The 15818-nt window shown below is 49.1% G+C and overlaps 1 protein-coding gene across 1 annotated transcript in view; it reads right to left on the bottom strand.

Moving 5' to 3' along the window:
• Positions 1–212: 212 nt before the first annotated feature.
• Positions 213–15818, bottom strand: part of BMP2 (bone morphogenetic protein 2) — a 217242-nt gene continuing 201636 nt past the window's right edge. The window contains exons 6-9 of the mRNA XM_077176286.1: positions 8200–8286; positions 5312–5736; positions 4139–4497; positions 213–1880 (exon numbers count right to left, since the gene is read on the bottom strand). Of these exons, the coding sequence (XP_077032401.1) occupies positions 1036–1880; positions 4139–4490 (1197 nt within the window). The 5' untranslated portion in view covers positions 4491–4497; positions 5312–5736; positions 8200–8286 and the 3' untranslated portion in view covers positions 213–1035. The remainder of the gene's footprint in view (positions 1881–4138; positions 4498–5311; positions 5737–8199; positions 8287–15818) is intronic.

Genomic DNA, 15818 nt, shown 5'->3' with positions numbered 1-15818 from the left:
CATCAGCTGAGGTTAGAGAGGAGGCTGCATATGACAACAGCTTGCTGCATGTAGGGCAAAAATTGCAGATTAATTTCACTGTAACACTCCACAGAAGTGAGCTCTCATCTGAGGTGAGGAAGTATGCAAGGCTTTTCCAACTGTTAAAGACAAGGGCCGGTACAAATTAGGTAAGTATTCCTCTTTAGCATAGATAATCACAAAAAAAAAGGTGACATTTTAGTTTTTATTATTTCATATTTGGCCAGGACTTTTAAAGGAAGGACTTTTAAAGGAAACATCAAACATTCACTTTTCTGTAGGTCTAGAAAGGATTCAGTCTTCCCCCACCCCCACCTCCCATAGGATTTCTATTGGCCCTTATATTCACACTGCAAATTAGTTGGGAATAGCAGTATTTATACTAGATCAGCAATGTCTGGTTCTTATCCAAATGTTCCACCTAAAGAGGATGCCAGTTCTCATGGATTGGACAGCCCACCCTGCAGCATTCCTGAGAATTGTACAATATAATCTTGAAAGTCAGCAGAGTGGATTATCCACTTTTTTCTGGACTTGAACTTGTGACCTTAACAGTAGCACAGCAGAAAGCAAATGTGCTATGCACTTTGCCATAGTAACCTTCCATGTATTCTTTTCAACTTAAATACACACAATTGAAACAGCTACAATTTTGGAAAATTATGTACAAACCCTATATTTTTTTCTTTTTTGATTACATATAAATACAAATTAGCTATTTTTCTAAAAAGTGGTTATAATAGTAAATAAATACAAAATAAGAATCTGACCATTATACTTCATGTGCTGGGGTTAAACCCATATAAAATGTACAACTAAAATACATTTAAAATCTTTAAAGGAATATTTCTCTGATTAAAATATTTGTTTTCCCAACTTTTTTGTAGACATAAATATATTTTCAAAATAGTTGTGTTTTTTTTCTTTCCATTTCATTACATAAATAAAGTCTTCATTGGGAAATATTAAAGTGTCAGCTATTTTTTTTTGCATTTGTCTAATATATTTGCTGTGTTAGCGGCACCCACAACCCTCCACAACCATATCTTGATAGTTCTTTAATACAACTTTTTCATTTTCATCAAGGTAGAGCATGGAAATAGCACTCAGTTCTGTCGGCACACAGCAAGCCTTGGGGATTTTGGAATTCACTGAATTGACCAAAGTCTGAACAATGGCATGGTTTGTTGAGTTTAGGTGATCTGCCAGTGGGAAGGGACATTCCCCGTGGCAGTAAAAGGCACTATACCCCGGCGGGGCCACAATCCAGTCATTCCACCCCACATCATTGAAGTCCACATACAACGGGTGCCTTTTGCAACTGTATTTGTGGCGTTTACGCTGTTTGTGTTTCGCTTGACGCTTTTCTCTTTTATGGAGCGGGTGTCCCTTGCCATCATGCCCAAACGTCACTAACAATGGCCTGAGCTGAGACCAGCTATCTTCATCCTGATGTAAAGACCTGCTAATCCTAACGTGCCTCTTGGAGGCACTGTTCTCTTTGTCCAAGTGAACCACCTCTACCACAAACCCATGATTAGGTTGTCCATGTGCAATCCACCTCAAAACAGCTGGCGTTACATCAAAACTTTCCCATTTACTTGCATTATGATGCACCAACCTGGTGTCCAAAAGTCTTGTGACAGGGTCCTTAGAGGTGGCTGTGGCTGGCTTTATAATTTCATAAATATTAATACGGTGATGGTAGCTGCTGTTGTTCTCAAAGGCTCCGTGCACCTGTTTCCGAAAAATCTGGAGTTCAGCGGAGGTGATAGATTCCTCACTAGGGATGGAAGTTAAATTAAAGAAGAAACGCCGTGCTGTTTTCCCACTCGTTTCTGGCAGTTCTTCCAAAACTTCTAATTTGATTAAACAGGGAAAATAAAAAAAGAGAGAAAAGGAAAAAATCAGAAACTGAGACAAACAATCAAACCCCTTAAGACTGTCTGCTGATGGCAGCTTTCAAATGACAGCTACCATACGTGACACACAAGACCTGAAAGACTTTCAGGCAGAAAATACTGTGTCCCTTGTTTGTTTGTGCAAGCATGTATAGCATGAAGTTAAAAAAGCTTCATTCATTGTTACACATTGGATTGGATCCTGGTGGCCTTTGCCTTCCAGGTAGTTATCATTAGAAGCAAGAAGTATACAGAATTAATTTGGACTTCGAGGACATGAATGAAAAACTCAAGCACCAGGGAATTATTAAAACTGATGGAGGACTTTGGATAACTGTTGCATTTCTATTTTTTTTTAAGAATACAGCTCTAACAGCAAACCCTTAAACTCCATTCTGAAAAACATTACTCTGCAATTTAGGTGACCTAAAAATCTTAATGTATGAATTTTTGTGTGTTTAATCACACACAAATCACATATCAGCATCCATAATGGTACTTTACATAGCACGCCCCAGTATTTACCCAAAAGGGCCATAAAGAGCAGCAGAAAGATTCAGCTGCTGAAATAGGGCTAGATGGAAAATAGATAATGAAACAAAGTCACCTCCAAACAAGAAGTTTATAAAACCACCGAAACCAAACATTCAAGGAGTCACTAAACTCTGGGCCATTCCCACCTTTGAGTAACAAGAGAATGGAGCTTCAGAAGGAGTACAATATACCTACCTACAATATACCTTGCTAAGTACATTATTGCTACAGACATTAAGAAGTTAAGTATTTCCCAAAATAAAACTCTCTTATGGTTTTTAACTTTGGTGCTAAACACACTGAAGGGAAAAAAAAAATACCTTCTAAGGGGGAGCCAAACCTGCTATTAGCAAGTCTTAGTGGTGTAACCATTCCCCTTTGAATCCAGTACAAATTTTTGTATAAGGTAAATCTCAGCCTTATGGTATTTCAGGACCAGACCAGTATTTGCTAATATGCAAATATTTTTGAATGGTCACAAGACAAACTTCTGCTCTCAAGAAATCACTAATGCAGTGAGAAGTCAGTGAAAAAATGGGAATCACACTGATTTTCTAACAAAATTTTAAAAAATTACAACGCTGATTTTCTATCAGAATCTGCTTTTGCTGCAATTGTACGACGACTTCAAACTGCAGATTTTTACATTTGCCTAAACCTTATCAACTTCGCCCTTTTAACTCCTCTCTCCCTCAGCCCCTTGCCGACAATCATTGAGTTTAACATGAATGACCCACGTGCTGGCTTTTCCCCATTAGCTGCCAGGTTTTTACTTCCCATGTAGGGAAAGGTGGATGAGGAGAGGTTAGATTGCACCATTCATCTTCCTCACGATAAGGCTTTCCGCTAAACAGCACATCCACCTCTCAGAGGCCGCCGCCGCCTTTGAGAAACTTAAAAACTAATTAATATCTTTTCTTGACACAGCTTCACTCTAAAAGCAGCGGGAAAATGAATTTTCATTACTTTAGCAGCGGGGCCACTGCATGGCAGCACCGGAGAGCCGCAGCCAGGAGCAATTACAACCTGGGGAAACCTTCCCAAAAAAAGCACGTGAGCGACACGCGCCCTACGGGCCCGGGAAATGCCACAGCCGCTGCCTCGGCCACGGGGGATGGGAAACGCCCCCGGCTGCGGAGCGAGGGTCTGCCCCCGAGAACCGCTGCCTCGGGGGGCTGCCGGCGGGGAGGAGCTGCTGGAGGCCTCGCAGGTGAGAGCCAAGCGCGGCCACGGGGCTTTGGTGAGCCCGGGCGGCTCGGGCTGCAGCGCTCCTCGACGGCAGCCCCCAGGATGTCGCGGCTGATTGTTTCACTGATCTCTCACGGGGATTAGACAGGGATTAGAAACCTCCGCAGCGGCCCGGCTCAGCCGCGCGTTAGGGAGCCTTCCCCGCTTTCTAGCCTCGCGGGACAGCAGCGACCTGTGTGAACGCTTAACGCGGAGTCGCGCTGGTTTAGCGGGAAAATTCAATAAACCGGGAGCGGCCCGGCGGACGGAGAGCGGGAAGAAGGGAGCTGGCAGAGCAAGAGCTCCGCGGCAGAGCCCGTCGGGCAGCGCACCCGGCCGGGAGATGCGCTGCGCGAACCCCGCGGTACCGGCGGCAGGAATCCGCCCCCCGCTCCTCCTCCGGCCCTGCCCTCCCCTCCGCTCCCGCAGCCCGCGGAGCCCTCGCCCGCCCGTACCTTCGTGGTGGAAGCTGCGGACGGTGTTGGCGCGGCTGGCCGCCCGCTCCAGCGGGAAGCCCAGCGCCGCCGGCTGCCCCAGCTGCTGCCCCGCGTGCAGGCGGTAGAGGTCCAGCATGTAGGGCGGGATGACGACGTCCTTGCCGGGGCTGGGCCGCCGCTTCAGCCCGAACATGTGGAGCAGGCGCAGCTCGAACTCGCTGAGCAGGTCCTCGGGGCGCTGCGCGGCCGAGGCGGCGCGGCCCGGCTCGCTGAAGCGCCGCCGACCCACCTCCGGCATGAGCCCGGCCGCGCCGCCCAGCAGCGCCTGGCAGAGCAGCAGCGCCAGGAGCGAGCGGGTCACGGCAACCATGATCAACCTGCGCGGAGGAGGAGGAGGAGGCGATGGGAGCCAGTCAGCGCGGACACCGCGCCGGGGGAGTGGGGGGGGGACGGGTGGGGACGGTCCGCAGGTGGGACCCACCCCAGCACCGGGCCATGGCCGGCGGAGCCCCCGCCGCGGACCGGCCGGCGGAGCCCCCCGAGGGGCCGCTTCAGGTGCGCAGCGGCACCGAAATCCCCGTGGCAGGAGATCAAAGGGAGCGAGGCGGGACGGGGGAGCGGAGCGGGGCGCTCCGCAACAAAGGAGCGCGGAGGTGAAGGGGAGGAGGGGACGCGGCCAGGGGCACCGCCGGGGCCGGGGCGCAGGTGTGCGCCGGGCCGGGCCGGGCCGGGCCTCCCGCCGCCGCGGCCGGCACCGCTCACCGGGAAGGGAAAGGGAGGTGCTGCTTTTGCCCAGCAAAGCCAGCGCCCCTCTGCGCTCCCGGTCCCGACCCCCGGGCTTCCCCCCACACACCCCGCTGAGCCGAGCCGCGGGGGCTCGGGGCCGGCTCCGCTTCCCCCGCGGCAGGGCAGCCGCTTCCCTCAGCGGAGGGAAAAGGAGAGCTGCTTTCCCTTAGCGGAGTGGAAGAAGGGGAAGGAGGAAAGTACATATCCTGCTACGTCCTTAGCCAAACCCACAGGATGACATTCTCCCCCGTGAAACTTTGGGCTGGATTATTATAGCAGTAATAATCGTTATGATTAGTGTCCCGTCCCCCCTCTCTCTTCCAGAGCGCTAGCACCTCCGCCGTGGCCCACGGAGTCATCCTGCGGAGAAGGCTTTCAGCGGATCTGCGACCGCCGGAGCTATACCTGTGTGCAGCAGCAGGGGTTGTGTCTGCAGGAGGGTTTTCTGCTCTCGGGGTGTTTTTCCCGCATCACTTGGTGTTACTCCAAACTTCGCTGCTGCTCCTCTACAGCTGCCGAGCAGAAAATAGAAGTTCCCTGAAGTGCAGTCCGCCTCGGAAACATACTTTTAGCAGCTGGTTGAGGAGGCAGAAGACAAGTCCCAGCCAGGGAAAAAGCTTCTCCCTTTTAAAAGCAGCGATCGTGAAGTTGCTCCTTCTTCTTCCTCCTCCTCGCGTGTGTGTGCCTGCCCGTGAATGGGTCCCTACGTGTCTACGGAGTTAAAAGGCTCCTTTTCAAAAATGTCCTTTGCATCACGCTCATCAGACAGATGGACATTTACCGAGACTCCAGCAGCAACATCAAGATGAAGCTTGACTTGTCTCCGCTCCCTTAAAAAAGAAAGGAAAAAGGAGGGAGGAGGGTAAATAAAAGAGGAAAAAAAAAAAAAGAAAAAAAAAAAAAAAGGGGTGGGGAGCCGCCCGCCGCCGTCCCGCGTGGAGCGGCCGCGCTAGGGCACCGCGCCGGGCTCCCCGCCGGCCCCGCACCGCACCATGGCCGGGGGTGGCCGCCCGCCGCCGCCGCCGCCGGGGCTTTTTGTTGCGCGGCGATGTCACGACCCCGGAGGCTCGGGGGCCCGCGCCAATCACAGCCGCCCTGTGGGAGCGGGCTGCGGCCCCGCACGGCTTTTAAAGGAGACGCCGCCTCCCTCCCTCGCTCCTTCCCTCCCTCCTCCCTCGCCCGCTCCCTCCCTCGCCGCGGCTGCCGCCCGCGCCCGGGTCGCAGTGCCGCCGGGGCGAGGGATGGGGCGGGCGGCTGTCCCGTTAAACTCTGCTACCGGCGGCTGATCCGATGCGGGGAGACCCTCGGCCCGCCCGGTCCCGCTCCGGGCGGCAGTGGCGGAGCGGGACCGGGCCGGGTCGAACAATGACCCATTGTACAGCCCGAGCGCTCCGCCGCCGCAAATCGGATTAACGCCGTGCCCCGGACTGGCGGGGTGGTAAGGTGCGAAGGTCACGTAAGGTACCGGGAGAATCCCGGTGCTTTAGAACTACTTAAAAAATACATATGTGCACTTAGTTACTTTCCTCCCCCCACCAGAGCGTGGAGCTCGCTGCCCGAGCCGGGGGCGAGGGCTGGAAATCTGGGGGTTTCCTCGCTCTCCTCTCCGAAAGAGAAGCGCCCGGACTCGGGAGAAGTCTCCTCCCGCAGCGCTGCCGCGGCGCATCCGATGCGGGCTCAGCCCCGTGCGGGCGGCGGAGGGGTTGGGCCGGGTGGTTTTTTTTAAGATGTGGCTGCCCTCCAGTGGTAGAACGGCGGCGGATCGCCCGGCCCCGAACGGCGGCCCCGCACCTGCCCCGGGGCTGAGCCGCGCTCGCCGCGGGGCCGGGGCTCCCCGGGCTGCAGCCTCGACAGCTGTGACATCGCCCAGGGAGCAGGACGGCGGTGGCACGGGCGGAGAAGGCGGATCCGTGCTCAGCGCCACTGTGCTCCCAGTCCCAACTGCATCCCTCGATCCCCTTCCTGACGCTGGCAAATCTCCTGGTACAACGAGTAACTCGCGAGCAGGGCTGTGTCCTTTGCCCCATCTCTTGTTTGTCTGCCTGGGCTCTGCGGTAGGGCCAGGCCCTTGCATAGGTATGTGACACCTAGCAATTTAGGGTCCTCATCAAAGCCAAAGCCACCGGCACACCATCATTAGCCGGGGTCCTGCTGCCTTCCCGGCAAGGCAAGTGCTCTGTGCTCCACCTCCTCTTCCCAATATCTCTCAGGGGCTTCATTTGCAAAAGGCACAGCCAGCCTGTGACACCTTGAATTACTGTGGAGGAGGACTGAAAGCAATAACAACTGAGACAGCTCCATTACCAGCTCCTCCTTTGGGAGCGGCCTTTCCCCTCCATCTCGCTACTTCTTAGTGTAGCAAGAACACCGATTTGAGACAGGAATTCAGCACATTTGGGCTGGAACAATTCCTCCCTGCGGACCCTCTTCCCTTGGCTTCCCTATCACGACTCCAGCCATTCCCGTGAAACGTCCCTGCAGGATGAGGAGCTCACCCAGGGAGGTACACAGCAGCAAAACAAACCGCCCCAGAACTGCAGCAGAGTAATTAAAGAGCTGCTAAAGCTCCTCCATGCCAGCAGCTCCCCACACTCGCTAACCTGATTCTCACTCACCACCGTGCACACAGCGGGAGAGGGGACACCGAGCAAGGTGCAATCCCTCAAAAGTTGAGTTCTTTTTCCCTTGCATTCCAGTGCAGATAATGTTTAATTTTATGACTTCCTGCAAGTCTTTAGCATGAACTGAAAGTTCGTGCAGTGTGACTTCAGGGTATGCCAATTATGTAAATCAGCACTAAAATAACAATGGCATCGTAGTTTACACATCACTGACATTAAATGAGCACTTCAACTTCTAATTGCCATTCCAGTTCAATCTTAGTGGGTCATGCCAGGAAAAAGTCATTTCTTGCCTCAACACTTACTGCCTGTGCCTGGAGCAGAGGCTCTACTGTATGCCCAGGACAGCGTTATCTCCAGGAGCTCTCTGTATTAGGATAATGAGCCTTAGAAGGGAGAAATGCCTTTGTGGTTGCTCTGAAGACCTGCATGCACGCTGATCTGATATCAACAGGGTCTTGTAAGTTTGCCCCTCTCTGATTTTAAGTATGAAAAGCTCTCAGACACTTCTCTTGGCCATAAAACACCTTGCCTTTATACTTTGTCATGTCTCAATCTATTTTAATCTGGAGCTGCTGGGCAGCAGCTCTGCCTTCCTATCCATTTCCTTAAGGGCCCAAAAAACAGCACTGAAACACCTATAGCACGTTCCCTGAGTGCACTGGTACCCACCCACAGCAGAACCTCAGCCATGGCCCCCCACCTTCTCCACAGAAAGATTTCTCACCAAGACAGATGCAGCTCCGTTGAGGCAGTATCCTGAAATATAGAGGAAAAGGTTAAAAAGCGTTATCTCTGAAGGTTTGGTTGTGATCCATGTCTCCTCAGCACAAAAACTGCCTAAATTCTGCTGGGGCTGTGGGTTGCCTGCTCCACCCCAAGCCAGCACACCTGAGCTCACCAGCTGAGAAGCATCTCCATGATTACAGAGAGAATTGGAGAATTGCCTCATGAATTGGAGGCAAACACACCTGGACGTGCCCACCCAGACTCCCAGCTCCACAAACCAGCCCTTGTCCCCTTCCCACTCCTAGAGCTGTGCAGCAGCTCACTTGAGATAAAGAAACTAAAGCTCAACCCCTGCATTTCCTGCAGCTGAAATTCCTCACAAGCTCTGTGAAAATCAGGAGTTCAGTAGTACATCAGCTAAATATCCAGCCCCAATGAGATGGGCTCCCACAATGTCATTGCATTTTACAGAGTTATTTCAAGAGCAATCCTGCTCTTCAGCCCAAGCCCTGCCAGAGAGACAAGCCACCATTTACACTGAAAAGACCCGCGTTAGTAAAGCTGACTGTGCATATTTGTTAATCTCCTTTGTGAAATTTCACTTCTGCCCCCCAAACTACACTGATTCATTTTTTCTTCTTTACCACATGCACTCCTTTTTTTGTCTTTTTTTTTTTTTGGGGGGGGGTGGGGGGGTGGGGGCAGGTGTTTAGCCAGTAAGTACTCAATTAGTGGCACCTGCTGCTAATGTTTCAGATCCAGGTGTTCCTTGCTAAGACCCAAACACAGCTGATAGCTATCAACTTCAGGTGTTGTTGGGTTTTCTTAGTAAAAGGGTGAAAAAGTATCCAAATAAGGACACCTTTTACAACAAGGAGAGAGTCCTTTTTTCAGGGGAGAGAGGAAAGAAGAAAATATTTTCTCCCCCCAGAATTTTCTCTTACAAATCCTGTACAAAATCACATTTATACACTGCCACAATGTAGTGTCTTTTTTTCCAACTTGGTTACACTGCAACTAGCACTGCTGGTGGCTGTGGGCAGGAGACTTCAGCTGGAGGACCTGGATGAGAAAGGCTCCCTGGGGTCTGTGATCACAGCTTGCAATCCTTAACAAAATGGCCTAAATTCTGGTCTAGTTAGAGACACAAGCCTGCAGAAACACTTGCATCACTCCGTGCACGGTGATACTCAACATTTACTACTGGCAGCAGCAGCAGCCCCATGTGACCAACGCGGAGCATTTCTGAGATTCCCACTTTAGACCACTGTCCCCTGGATATGATAAGTATGTGAGATATGAAATATTAATGGTAGTGAGCTTTTTTAAAATGGATTTTGCACGTTCCAGTGAATAAAGCTCTTGATAAAAGTCTGTGCTGAAGTCTGAAACGTATACACGGTGCAGCATCAAATGTGAGCAGGGCGACGGCCAAAAATGAGTTAAGATGTGCTAGTGATGTTGAGGTTTTGCCTTCATAATGGGTAGAGATTATCTGAAAGCTTTTCTTTTCCTGAGCTGTGCTTCCTGCTGGCATTTCTGTGAATATGATGTGTGGCCATTCCTTAAAATATTACTTAATACTGTTTTCCAAAGACACATTTGCCTTTTGGTGGTTTGTCTTTTAACATCTATCAACTGGCTCTGCTGCACAGCCTGTCTCCTGTTCTGTGAAGGATGGATTCTCACCTGAGAAGACAATTTACAAGAAGGTGATTTGCTTTTGAAGAGAGGAAAGGCAGCTTATTCAGAAATGTCTATTTCTTTTTTATTCACCTTTGCTGAAATCTGGCAGCTCTTCAAAGCTGTTGCTCTGTTTCACAGTGAGTCTCAATTTCATCAAATCTCAGCTTGCTTTCCATCATAGTGGCAGGGAAATTGGAATTTATCAGGAAATACAATGCAGACCCAGGATTTTCTCAATTTCCAGTATGTCTCCACTGCTAGTGAACGATAGCAGTTGCTCCCAGCTTTGTTACATCTGCAAATACAAGCTGCAGAAATCAGTTCACGTGGCTGTGCAGCTTTGAAACTGCAAGACAAATTCCTACAATCTGTAGTAAAATTACTGGTGAAAGAGGAAAAGGGGAGGCTAAGATAATAACCCATTTTTTTAAAGTGTTTTTTCCTTTGATGCTGCAAAGTTCCAGATTTCAAAATCCAGCATTTGACCTGTGGCTTTTATCATGAAGAGGTGAAAGTGCCACAACACCTCGGTACAGCCTGGTGAACAAACAAATCATCACTGGACAGATTCCGAGGCACTGCCACCACTGATGCATGTTTAATTCCATGCAGTGGGAATAGTCACAGACTAGGGCAATTCAGTAGGCCCTGAGCTGATTCAGAAGATCCCAGTTCTCTTCCCAGTAATAGGAGTGTCCTTTTACTTTACTTTTGGTTTTCTCACCATGGAAATGAGATGATCATGCTGACCCTCACTTGTAAGTTCCTGCAAAACCTTCAAGTAAAGGCACTAAGGGTTAGTCACTGCAATTGTTTGGGGTTAAATATTAGGTTAATAATCATCTCAAATATCTGGGATCCTACGGCTCAATCTTGTCTCAAAGACAGTGGCAAAGTTCCTACTTGTTTTGGTGGTACAGGCTTACATGTTTAAGCAATGAAGAGACAGGGATGCCAACGCTTCTGGTCAGAAGATTTGGAACAAAGTGGGATTTTTTAATTATATAAGTCTTGTTAGGAAGACAATGAGGTGAGGGTGTTCTCCCACAAGAAAGGGAAATGGCTGCGTCACAGATGGTCCACTTCAAGAGCTTATAATTTCATCACTGCAGAGATGACGTCAAGCAAAATGGAGGATAAAATAAAGTTACGCATATTGTCTTAAGAAGTGCATATTTTAGCAGTGAAACTGGATAATGTTTTGCAATTAAAATAAAATAAAGGCAAGCGTGACGTTCTGTGTAAGCAGATTGTGTGTATGAAGGCTTTATTGTAGCTGCAGATTTAGGGCATATGAAAAGGTTTTCTGTGCTCAGTTGCAGGATGAAAACCATTGCATCATCAGGCATTCTGGTTCTCTAACACTTCTTTGCCTTTGGTAGTGAATGCTTGCAATTTTATTTTCTTCTGTAAAGTCATGTTTGCTCAGGTCATTATCATTCCAATGTTTGAATATCCTCTTAGGAGCAGGCAGAACTACAGAGAGCAATAGTGAAGATTTGTGCCTGCTCGGGGGCATGTGCTGGGCACAAGTGATCAGCAGCTGCACCTGCTTTGTGCTGGCAGCAAAGCCCTTTGCCAGCTGCCTTCAATCCCATCCCTTGTTCCCAGCCTCCAGAGGGGCTCTGATGGGCACAGGTCTCCATTCACACATCACCATGGAACTTTATGCGGGAGCCTGTTTGCTTGTGTGCTACAGAATCTACTGGCTGGGAGGGGCTCAGGAGAACAGCATCCTTTGACTGCTCCCAGGCTCTTGTCTGCTCCAGCACATTCCAGATTGCAGGGACTAATTATTAGCAGCACACATTCAACTGCTTCAAGGCACTATTTATCCTCAGAACATCTGTAACCTTAAAGTTATGGAGTCATAGTCAGAGTCATCTCCCTGTATCCAGCCTCCACAGTGCTCTCCAAGGGGAGGAATATCCACTGTCTCCATTTTATAGAAGGAAAGAAGGGGCAGAGACCAGAAAAGGGCTATTTTCACTGAGAGGTACACAGAGGCCCAAAGACTGAGGAGGTCACACTCAGATTTTCAACAATGCATAAGCAGGTAAGATACAGTCTTTGGGTTAAAATTCCTAAATTTCAAGTGAGATGTTCAGTTCTCAGCTCGTGGAGACATTTTTTAAAAGCCTGATACCAAACCTATTATCCAATAGTTTCCTGACAAATTCCTGCAATGCCTTGTCCACAGTTCTTACTGCAACCCACAAATCCTAGCAGGAATATGATAATCCCATTCAACTACAGAGAAAAGCTCTGATGTGGTAAGAGTCTATTTACACAGAAGATAGAGGGCTTTGACAGCCTTGGTCATGATAATAAAAGTACCAGCCAGGGTACCCATGTACAGATTGGCTCCCTGGGAGAGGGACACCCTGAATTCCCTCATTTGTGTGCCATCACCTCCTCCTTTTGCTTTTTTCCAGCCCCCACTGCAGGATGGGCATTGTGCAGCCAGTCTGCTCAGCACTTTGGGAAAGCCTGGGCCAACCTTTATATTCCTTAATACCTTTAACTCCCTTCCCTCACCCAAACTCAGGTTTTTCTGATATTTGCAGTGACCCATCTACCCTCACTTGATGTGCTTGTTTAAAGTAAGCACATCCATCAGTCTGTTCAGGATTAGCCTGGAAAAGCAGTGCCATAAAACGTCCATGATGTGCAGCATTGTCCAATTACTAATTCCATTATTCCCATCAATTCTGCTTTCTCTCTCTGGACTTAGGCCTTGGTGTTGTGTTACTGTAGGAGATTTGCCCTTCCTTACATTTTCTGTTTCCTCTCCAGTATTCATGTGTAGAGGCTCAGCAAACATTCACATCCACTTCAGGTGGGTGCACTAAATATTGCATACATTCCTTTAGTCAGCTGTGGAATAAACTCCTTTCAAATAAACCAAAATACTAAACAAACAAACGAGCTGGGGAAGCATGGAATAAACTTCATTTACTTTGTACCTCAGACTGTCTTCCTTGCTTTCTGCTTCCCTTTGTACATCCCAAACCTTTGCATAAGCCCTGACAGCCAATGGGTTTCAAAAAAGGAACTGCCCCAAAATTCATCGTGCCCCTCTTTGACAGAAAGGGCAGCCAGCACTTGAATCAGGAAAGATGTAAGATCAACATAAGTCCCAAATTAATACCTTAAATAATTTTAAACAAACTGCAAGTCCTGGTTCAGATGCTCACACAGCCTAGGAAGATCCTGAGGACCTGAAACTCAAGTGGATAAATCCTTGGAAAATCAGGGCTGCTCTCTCCATACCAGTGGAAAATTGAAAATCCAAGTTGTGCAATTGAATGTGACATTCATTTCTGCAGCTGGCGGGAAAATAGTTTCCTTACAAAATAAACTTAATAAAAAGTAGAGTGTTTTGTATATCCTTTTTTTCCCTAAGCAACTTCTAAAATGTCAGACATTAATTTTGAGGAACTCTGATAGATTAAAAAAATACACCACTGAAATAATATGTCAATATTATTTTTTCCTTTCTTCCCTTCATTCATTTACAATATTGGACACGTTCTGATAAAACAAGCTCAATTTTCCAGGTCTAAAACTATGAAAAAGCTTTTCTATGAACTCTCCAAAAGAACATCTACTTATATGATAAAACAAAGATTTATTCCTCTTAAGATGAAGTGAAATCACTGCTATCCCAACTGAATGCCATCTGCTCTGTGGCTTTCCCAAAACCCCATGTGGAAAGGAGGCTCCTGAGCTGCCACACAGACATCACTTTAATTTTTAAGCTTTTGAACTTTTAACATTTTTAAGCAGAGCAGCAGGTTAGCAGGACTATCACCACTGTGTTCAGAGAAATAGTATTTTCCAGTGTTCTCCAAGAGGGGAATAACTGCTCCTGGCAACCTCTCCATTAGTCCTGCTGCTGATAAAAGCATTTCTAATACCACTACTTTGAGATAAACAATGTAATCAAACCAGAAAAAGATACATAATTCCCCTGAATGAGGAGTCTTTAAAGCTTTTCTCTTATTTTAATATTTCCCATCCTAAAAGTGGAAGAAACCGCAGCAAAAAAATCCCGTCTTAAGGGGGAAAAGCAACCCCCAAGTTAACTGTGGGGAAGAGTTCAAGGCCAGGCTGGGTGGATCAGCCTGGTTGAGTGGGATGTGTCCCTGTCCAGGACAGGGGTTGGAGCTGGATGATCTTTAAGGTCCCTTCCAAGCCAGCTCTGTGAGCCTCTGGAGGGAATCTCTGTCTCACCCTTGGGAAGCCAGGGGGCAATTGGAGCTTGGCACCTGCAGCCACCCAGCTGTGCTGAAGGAAGGCAAGGATTTCCAGCCAGAAATGGGCATTCAGGGGCACAGTGCCTCCAGCTTCTTCCCAGGTTACTGAAACTGCAACTTTTCCTTCACTTGTGTGGAGAACACTAATTATACCCACCTTAGGGTGTTAAACAGAAATGCAGGTGCATAAATGCCCAAGAGATCTGTCATGTCACTGCCTGACCTCAGAGCCCCGGCAGGAGTGTACTTTGTTCCCTGCTTCCTTCTCTTCCCACAGCTCCATGCTCCTCCTGAGCCCACTGCATTTTCAGAGAAGGAAAACCCTCTTCTTCCAAAGCCCAGGGCCAAATTCCATGGGAGCAAACTAAACCCACAGCTCAGTTTGTATCTCTGCCTCTGAGGCTACACCTCTCCCAGTAAATCCAGAGTGCCTGGGAACATTCCTGGGCATGGGGGCCAGCTGGCATGGAAAAGCCTGCTTCACTGCTGGCTTCCTCAGCAGGATGGCTGCATGCAAACTGCTGCTTGGGCATGGTCCCAGGGAGGGCAGACAGTAAGAAACCACCTGGGAAGAGTTCCTGGCCTGGCCCAAAGGCACACTGGGGTGTCTGACAGCCCCAGGATTGCTGGCTTTGGATGTGCTCCCAGGCACTGCAGTGCAGGTGCTCCCAAGGCCACCCCACCTCTGCCTGCCCAGAGGATGCAGGACCTGGGTTAAGGCTGTCACCACTCCAGTCAGCTGCTGGGGATCTCACCAGTGCTGAGCACACTTTTATCTGCACAGGAGCTGTTGATAAAAGGTGCCCAGAGGGCAAACCACTTGAAAGCAGAGCTGCGGTGATGCAGAGAGCAGCTCTGGGGCAGGCTGAGGTGGGATCCCAGGCAGCCACAGCTGTGGGGAGCTCAGAGGGCTCCTGAACACCCAGAGGGGCTGAGGGCTGAGAGGATTCCCAAAGCCCCAGTGCTCAGCCTCTCCCACAGAGGGGTGAGGGTGTTTGCCACACACCGTGCACGGGTTTGCCAGGGTCAGGGGAGCTCTGCACTGGCACACCCATGGTAGCAGCACAACAGAGTTCTGGGTGGTGCTTGATCCACGAGCTGCTCCAAACTGGCACCCAGCTGTGATTGGCATTCTCTTCATTGGAGTGACACTCTACAGCCATGAACCCTGTCTTGGTTGCAGGGAGCAGGGAAAGGGATCCCCTTTTCCTCCCACATCCCCACCGAGGGCCTCCTCCACTTCTCACAGCCAACCATTCCCTACCTCAAGCCTCTCCAGCTTAGGATGAAACTGCTCCAGACATTTAAGCTGACTCTGACTATTTTCTCTGGGCTAGGGAGCAATTGTACACGCTTCTCTGCTGGCAGGTGAAAGGGAGGAAGCAGCTCCAGTGAGAGGAGCAGGGATGTTTGGCAGGAAGTGCTGCTGCCAGCTGAGGATGAGTGACCAATACCTCTTTGGGCAGGTTTTTATCTCAGTTTTGTTTCCGTTTTAAGAAAAGCTCAGTGGTGGATGTGAAGATGTTCTTATTCAGTTCACCAGATGAGCATATGATCCCAAAAGCAATCTGTCCTAGAGGCAATTATTCAATCAAACCTCAATCAAGTTTTATTCCT

Source organism: Agelaius phoeniceus, chromosome 3 (assembly GCF_051311805.1).
Source record: "Agelaius phoeniceus isolate bAgePho1 chromosome 3, bAgePho1.hap1, whole genome shotgun sequence".
In the NCBI taxonomy this organism is placed as follows: Eukaryota; Metazoa; Chordata; class Aves; order Passeriformes; family Icteridae; genus Agelaius; species Agelaius phoeniceus.
This window is presented reverse-complemented; position numbering and strand designations above follow the sequence as displayed.